Source organism: Tympanuchus pallidicinctus, unplaced genomic scaffold (assembly GCF_026119805.1).
Source record: "Tympanuchus pallidicinctus isolate F22 unplaced genomic scaffold, pur_lepc_1.0 scaffold2, whole genome shotgun sequence".
NCBI lineage: Eukaryota > Metazoa > Chordata > Aves > Galliformes > Phasianidae > Tympanuchus > Tympanuchus pallidicinctus.
Window position 1 is genome coordinate 45,744,941 of NW_026294721.1, and position 8,453 is coordinate 45,753,393.

At 37.7% G+C, this 8,453-nt stretch overlaps 1 protein-coding gene across 6 annotated transcripts in view; it reads left to right on the forward strand.

Moving 5' to 3' along the window:
- The window catches only part of ASB5 (ankyrin repeat and SOCS box containing 5), a 36,285-nt gene that overhangs the window by 16,231 nt on the left and 11,601 nt on the right, over positions 1-8,453 (forward strand). The window contains exon 1 of one of the 6 annotated variants that reach the window (XM_052681575.1): positions 5,350-5,661. The exons of 4 other annotated variants lie outside the window; for them this stretch is intronic. In XM_052681575.1, coding sequence (XP_052537535.1) covers positions 5,547-5,661 — 115 coding nt within the window. In that variant the 5' untranslated portion in view covers positions 5,350-5,546. Of the gene's footprint in view, positions 1-5,349; positions 5,662-8,453 lie in introns of those variants that run through there. One more of the 6 variants, XM_052681578.1, reaches the window with a different exon arrangement.

Sequence of the window (8,453 nt, forward strand, 5' to 3'; positions counted from 1 at the left end):
GTGTAAGGTGCCACATTTAGCATTTGTTTTTCATACGCAGCACGTAAGCTAATGGTGTAAAAATGCTTAAGATAGTGTGAATGTTCTTTTTGAAAAGTTCAAGGGAGTTTTTTATGATGGAGGTTGTCACTCTCTCTGATATGCTGAATAACTGCTTCATGTGAAAAATACTAAGGGAGAGCCAGATTTAAAAATCCATCTCAAGATTTTAGGTATTTGCATAGAATGGAGCAAATCACACTGATTATCAACAGGATACCAGAACTGTTCTCCCCTGAAGAATATAAGTTACCTTAAGGGCATTTTGGTGAGGGCTACGTGATAGAATTAGACTGGCATGGAAATTCGTGAAGCCAGAGTCCTGACCTATCTGCAGCAGCAAAAACCAAGCACATCTCTTGGAGAGCACTAACTTTTCCTTCACCTTGAAGAAAAGCTCTGAGGCTTACAGAAACTGCCAGTGTAGATGTCTGCTGGGGACTGTGCATGCTTGCTTTCCTGACAGAAACTGAGTTACCCTATCGTGTAGATGCCTTTTTATTACTGTACACTGAAACTTCCTTGAGAGGACTACAGGTTCTATTATGATCAATATCATTCATCTGTGTCATCTTAATATGTATCTTTTCTGAAGCTGGACATTAAGTTGTCACAAACATTAATCCTATTGGCACGCTTGATTTGTGTACTCTGATTTAACTCATGGAAATTTCCTTCATCAGTCTATTTTTTAGAGTGGAATGATTAACAAGCTTTCAAACCACAAACGAAATACTGTGAACATTGATGTAGCTTGCTTGAAACCTGAGTCTTAAAAGTGCATAACAGTAAGACTGAAAGATAACAATGGAGTAAAGAAAGCATAGAGCAGCTTACCTTACAGACAACTGTTAAAAAAAAAATAATAATAATTAAAAATAAAAAGTCATTAGGAAGCCCCAGTAATGGATTGAGGTAGACCCAAATGTACCATTTGCAGTGGTCATTTATGCAGCTGTGTGGCATAAGGCACCAGGGGAATATCAGAATAGCATAGCTCCCTAAAGGTGATGTTCCTTCCCTTGCCAATAGACTTGCTATAGCCAGTGTTCTGCTATTCACACTCTTCTCTTGTAGGAGATGTTCTCAAACATTTGCAATGCAAGCAAACAGCGAGTGAACTTCTGCCAGGGTTTGATGATGATGGCTTTAGGGGAATGCATTACGTGCCTAAGTGCTGAGCTTTATTTGTGATTGCAGCAATGCTGCCTGGCTGGCCATAAATCCATTATGGCATGCTCCATCTGTTGCACTGGTGGTTGTTACTTTTTGCTATGTCTGGAGTCTTTCTGGCAATAGATCTGATCTCTTTCTTTATGGCTGTGTTCTCTCATTGTACTTAGCTGAAGATTAACTCTGTGGTACTTTGTACCATTCCCATGTAGACTGTTGGTCTTCTGGCCACGTCTGTCAATATCTGAAGCCCAGCCTTGTTTGGTATCTGATTTGGCTAGCTTAATCAGCACTGTTACTTTGATTTGCTTTAACTTGACCCATGTTAGAAAATATTCTGAGCTATGACTGCCTGTCTGCATGAAGAGATCTGGCAGGTGCACAGGAAATCCACAAGGCAAGAAATGTAATAAATGGATCAGTGTTCCATGCTGAAATTCTATGATGACGGAGCATTTACGACATCATAATTGTAATCCTTTTCTAAACCTTCTGCTATGCTTCCTAGCATCCAGGCATGTAAGGCCTAACAAATGGTAACAACTTCAGCAGAAGAGGTAGAACAAAGAGCTATCTATACACTGTTGATATTTTAATAATAATAGCTTGAATTTCCAATTAAGAGATATGAAGATGTGTGTAATGAACAAGAGTCTGTAGTAGGACTTTTTGGTGTTAGTTTTTTTTTTTTTTCAATAGTCTCATAGACAAACAGCATTTCCTGCTTAAATAATTAATGACCATTTAAATATTATCTACGTATGTGTGGGCATTTGTCGAGATATGGGGTGGGCAGAAGACTGATGATGCCTGGGTAATGCCTGCATTTCTACTTGACCGCTATTTATATTATTGAATTGGACACAGATATGCAAGTACATGCAAATAAGAAGAGCTTCAGTACAAAACAGTTTGGGAGGCTAGGTGGTACATCAGTTGGCTACTTTGCTGAGGGTTGCATACACACACAAAGAATACTGATCTGGGCTGTTTGAAAGTAGTGCAGTTTTGTTCTATTCTTCTTAAGATAAATTAGTGTTATTGGAGTTCAGATTGTATTGCATTGAGCTTCATCATATCTTGATTGTTGTTTTTTTTTTTCTTTTTGTCGTTATTTCCATTAAACACTTTTTGTCAGTGCAGTTGCACCTCTGTGGCCTGAAAAACAGCCTCAAAATTAGAACGGGTTCCCGATGGAAAGAGAGGAATAAAAATGTCTTTCATTTTCATTGCCAGTTATTAGAAGAGTTGCCCCTGTAGAGTAAACTTGGAGCTATTTGCTGGCGTAGAAATACTGAAATTGTACTTGTTGTTGTTTTGTTTTTAAATAAAGATCTGGATAAAATCCAGGTCCTCTTGTCAGCTGGTTGTTTTTTTTGTTTGTTTGTTTGGTTGGTTGGTTGGTTTTAGGCTGATTATCTGCAATGCTTCCAAGGGTATCTGAATATATGTCTATAGTACATATCTGTATATCTATAGTGTGAATATTGTCTGTAATTGCTTGCAACCAGGACAGCAAAATATTGGTCTCCCATATTTACTATGTTCTTAAGTATCTGCTTAGATTTCTGAGATGGGTTTTTTGTGGGATTTTGGAAGTGATTGTCTTCTATTAAAAAAAGTAAATCTGAAGAACAGAATCTGAGTACTGAGTACTCAGTACTGAGACTGAGTAGTTTCAAATGCTAAAACTGTAATTACCTAATGAGATAGAGAAGTACTGGTTTTTATTTTGAAGTTCATGTTACACCATGCATGGATGACTGACTTGAGCAAGACCAGATGGGATGGCAATTCAACGTCATAGATGGAAATGAAATAATGCATTCTTCACTCTTACTACACCTTTTTAACTATATGTCCATTAGCATCTCAGTTATATTTTAATACATTTTTAGTTAATTTATGGTGATAGTCTAGCTCTCACTTTAAAGAGAAAAACATTAATGGCTCAGCATTTTGGACTGGGGACCATTTTTCTGTGCTTGATTGATTTGAATGGTGAATTCTAAGTCTAACCTATGTGAGAGAGACATCTCAGTGGAAGAGAAAGAAAAGTTCTTTTATATGCAAGATTTCTGTCTAGAATATGAAGAGTTGTGTCTAGCAGAATTTAGTGCAAAGCTGAGTCTAGAGTCCTGAATGGGAGAAGCTTTGCCTGCTTTAAAATGTAAAGAAATAAACATTTTTAAACACTGTGTTTTGATGTCCTCCAGAGTATTCAAAATAAGTTAATGAGCATCTGTGGACTAGAGATACTTTTCCCAGTACTCTTGCCTAAGAGGTGTCAGATTTTTGCTGTAGTCTACCGTCATTGATTTCTGATTGCTGCTTTTGGAAACAGAATGAGCAGGTGTTGGGACTCTCCTGGGAGTCTTCCTCTCCCAAGCCAGGGCAGCTGTCATTGTATCTGCTGTGTTCCTTGCTGCTGCATGGTCACACCTGTGTGGATGGTGAAAATAATAATAATGTGGGGGCTGGAGTCTGTGGGAAGCAGTAGCATGAACTACTTTTATGTTGTTGGTGCCACTCCACTGGACGGACCCAGCTTCATTCTCAGCTGACAGCCTCACCCACAGAAGTCCTACAAAAACATGCAGGTCTTCTCAGACCCCTGTCAATACCCGCCTTGCAGACCAAGATGCTTTGCTTGATCTTAATCCTCACCACCTTCTCCTGAAAGTCCTGGGATTCCATTCCAAGTAGAAAGGAAAAGTAAAACTTGAGTTGAGCCCCCACACCCTGGCAAGTAGAGAAATTGTCATCAGTTATTTCATACCTGGAAAATAGTGCTGATAGTTTCCTGAAACAGTCATGTGCACACATGTGCTTAATAAGGTTTTTTGTTGATTCATCATATCTTTCATGTATTTTTTTCTTGATGAAGATGCTATGAGTTCACAAGTAATCCCAGTATTAAACTTATGCTTATGATGTGCATGGCCTTTTGCAAAATCTCTCTTCCAGCTTTTACTTGCAGAGTCTGATTGCTTGATATATAGAAGTGCTGTACGTGTGAGTTATTGTGGCTGATTCAGCTAGATAAAATCTGAAGAAAACCTCCGGGAGAGTGCAGTTTCCTTCCCTCCTGTTAGAATAGAGGTAGCCCACCTACTTTTGTTCTATAAGCAGACAGTTCCAGTAGGGCAGTTCCCATGTCCTGTAATTTCAAGGTGAAAAGCTGTGGTTGCTCTTCCTTCATTCTCTTAACACCCCTAACTATAAACTTGCCTCTGATTTTCTCTTAAAGAGATATGGGGAAATCTAAAAAGATTCCATGAAATAAATATGTATTATTCCAGTTAATTATTAAGAATAAATGAAGAACAGTATTAATAAAACCCAGTAATATGAATTTCCTTTAAAAATTTTACTGATGGCTAATTTTTGTATCAGTAAAAGAGGATAGTTAAGAAATACTGTACGGAAAGAAGGCAGGGGGTAAAGGCAGCATGTTAACAAAGAAATCACTGTTCTTTTTATCCCTGCAGGAATTTTTTTGTGCTTTGCTTCTCCATGCAGATTTTCATGGTTTTGTCATTCAGTACCCAAATGATACATAAAAACAAACAGAAAATTCTACTAGCAGATAATTGCACTTGCTTACTGACTTAGGCTTCATATAATAAGTCTGCAGCCTGACTTTTGTAATGGGATCAGACTTTCAAATTAACCAGTGAAGCAGTCAAGCCAAGTTATTTTTATTATTATTCATGACGTAGTTTCTAGATGATATCCATAGGATACCATCTCCTCTGTTTAAGAAAAACAAAACAAAACAAAAACACCAAAAGTGTTTCATGATTTCATGGATTCTTCTGGATTCCATAATCTCTCTCTTAACTGAAAATTATATATGCAGTAAGAATTATTGTTTTTATCTTTTACTATGAAAATTACCAGTCTGATAAAAACACGTTTATTTTCCTGTTTTAGGTTGCTTGTTACTCATGCCACAAAATTTATGCTTTAACACTTACGATTTAAGAATCTGTTCCTTTTTTGATTTAATTATTGAAAAAATAGCACATTCTTTCCATTTAAATTGTGTAAATAGTTAAGACTCATGCTGTAGCTAAGCTGATTCTTTCTCTGCTTTAAAAATAGAAAATGCTAGAGCAATCCTTCCCTTCCCCCACTATGTTCTCACTAGTCCAAGCTAGTAAATGTTACTGAATGGATTTCAGTGTTGTAGCCATTCTACAGTAAGTACAAGAAGAGCCTTTGTGAAAAACTGCGAGGAGAAAAAAAGGTAGTAGAAATCCATCTGTGACTGTTCGTCAGACCAGAGCACCTGCACCAATGATAGACAGGCTTTCCTCGAGAAACAAATAATGACAACAAACACTGCTGTTCAGAGGAGCCAGAATCTCCCCAAAAGACGCCTAGAAAGTATAGGGGAGTGTCCTGCAAAACGAAAATCTAGCTGGGGTATTCTGACCAGCCAAGGTTAGTACAGCAGCCATTTCAGAAATGGTACGGAAATATGCTAAACTGAGCTAATTTGTGATATTCTTGCTCTGAACTGTTCTGTGCTTTTTCTTTCCAGCTGTAATATAAATGCATGTTTATGTTAACGGCACTCTGTTGTCTTGCTGGGGTTAACACAAGGGTGTTGAAGCTATTTTTGTTCTTTCTGCACTCATATCAGCTGATCTAAAATACCTTTTCATGTTTATCTGCCCTATTTGTTTTATGTGTTTAAGGCTTGACTTACCCTGACTTTTCCTCTCCTGCCACAAGGTAACTGGATACTGAAAGCTAATTGTTTACGAGGGAGAAACAGAGAATGAAAGGGGAACGAGTAACTTTATATATAAAGAACAGTTTATAGGTAAATGAAACAGGAGACAATGTAAGAACTACAGGTGACAGAATTATTGTGTTCTGTACTGAGGTACTAAGGACAAAATTATAAATATAAGGGTTTGCACAGTGAAATACTTATGATGAAATTAAATTACGGAGCACTGACATTTGGAGCAATGGAAAATGAACTGTGCTATAAAATATTTGCTTTGGACTGCTATTATCAGAGCAGTATTTTTCTTTTTTTTCTTTTTTCTTTTTTCTTTTTTCTTTTTTTCATATTACAAGTGTGTAAAGGGGATCTTTGAATAATTGTGGCAGTCTAAAGCCTAATAGGAATTTTTTTTTTTAAAGTGATCATAGTCCTATATTGACCATAACCTGAAGCTGAGTGAGGCAAAAAAAAAAAAAAAAAAAAAAAGAAAAAAGAAAAAAAAAAAAAAAAAAGGAGTGGGGGGGGAGTGATTTTGTTGATATTATGATATCAAATTACAGTGTTTCAAAAGTGGAGATGTTAAAATAGTCAAGTAAAGAAGAGAATTAAAGGCACAGGAGAGAGGAAAGAGAAACTTGATTATAGTACACATAAGAATAATTATGAATTTACCATTGAAAACATAGGTATATGTTATAAGAATACCTTTTCAGGACTGTCAGTTCTAAACTAAGCAGTATTCAAGAGTTAAAGAAACAATGACCATAGCTTTCCAAGTAGCTGTTTGAGTTCAACGATCCTGTTACAGTTATTGATTGGTTAATATGCAGTGTACCACTTACTTTCTTATTGTTCACCATGTGGGTGAAGGTCTCCCAATCTATTGTATCTGATACATGCGAATGATTCATCTAGTTGCCAGTTTCCAGAAAAACAAGGACATTCTTCACAAGACTGAAACGAAATTTTATGAATGTTCTGTCTAAAACATTGGCTCTAGATGTTCCTTGCTCAGGGTTGGGCTCTTTCCCATTCTTACAAAGAATTAGCCCCCGTTAGCCAAGTTTTGAAAAATTCAGAAGTGCTGCAAAATACAGAAAGCAAAAATTTCTGAAGATACCAGCTTAATGTGGTCCAGCTACTTGAAGCCTCTTTGTGACTGACAAAACACACCTGTGTATGTATTGGTTGACAACTTGAAATACCAAGAGACTACTGTTGCAATCAGTGCTTCTGGTTGAATAACAAATGTATCTAATACCAAATCTGAAGGATGCACTTTTCTTTCCTCTTTGTCTATGGGGCTATCCAAATCAGATTCTGTTCTCCCCAGAACAAAGTCGTGTATCAGTTCACAAAATACACAAGTTGAAAAATGGTCTAGAAGTGATGGGATAGCAGGGGGAATATGTCACAATAAGATCTGGCAGAAGTGGAAGAAAAGGTGGAGCCAAGCTATTAAAAGATTTTCAGCACGAGGGTCCATAAACAGACTATTTTAGCAAAATCTCCTGGATGCCAGAAAACCTATTCATGGTGTGGTACCCCAGCTTTGCTAGACAGCAGAATTCTGCCTTTATGGCTAGGAATTATACCACATACTGCATTTCGTCTGGCACACTGGGGAAATACAGATAAATCTGAGCACACCTTGGGGAAAATGGTTTTCAGTCTGGACTGAGGCTAAGACTGTGTTTGAGGAGCAAAATTACTTCAGGCAGAAATCCTCCAAAACCTCAGGTCAGCTCAGACTGTCAGCATTCCTCCCCTCTCAGCTTCTAGTCTACTGCAAAACTCTTGGTTTTAGTCTAAGGAAACAATAGCAGTCTTAGCACGCTGCCAGCTGCTCCACACATTTAAATCAAGCTTGATGTGGGTTCAACGGCTTCCAAAGATTACCCTATTAAAGGTTAATTTGGTTTTAGATGGTGGTGCTGTAGATACAGCACATAGAGTTTGCAAGCTACTTAAGACTAGAAAAATATCCAGCCAGCTGCTGATCCTCCAGGAAAACAGAAAATATGAACTGTGCATGAGTAACAGACAGGGGAGTTGTTGCTGTGCTCTAATGTGACAGGAGAAGGGGCTTGACATGCTTCTTCCTCTGTGTTCAAGGTCTGGCACAGAGCCTGCAGCAACAACTGCTGCTGCCATCGTCACTACCACTGCCTTCACGTAGTATAACATTGCTTCTGTTGGCACTTTTTTCTTCTTCTTTTTTTTTTTTTTTCCAATAGGATTTAAAAACAGTTTAGTGGCTGATGTTTCGGTGCGTAAAGTTTGTTGATCTGCAATGCCAAGCACTCAATTAGGAACTGTTAAAAGCAGTCTTGGTTGTGCCACGCTGATTTGATTTTCTAATGCATTATAACGTAGCGCTTGATGACATGGTCACCTGCCGTACTTTTCCACAGAGCTCCTTCTGTGATGTGCCACATGGATGGTGTTGTGAGAGCGTTAGTTTTATATATGGAGATATATTCTTGTAGGTTCCAAA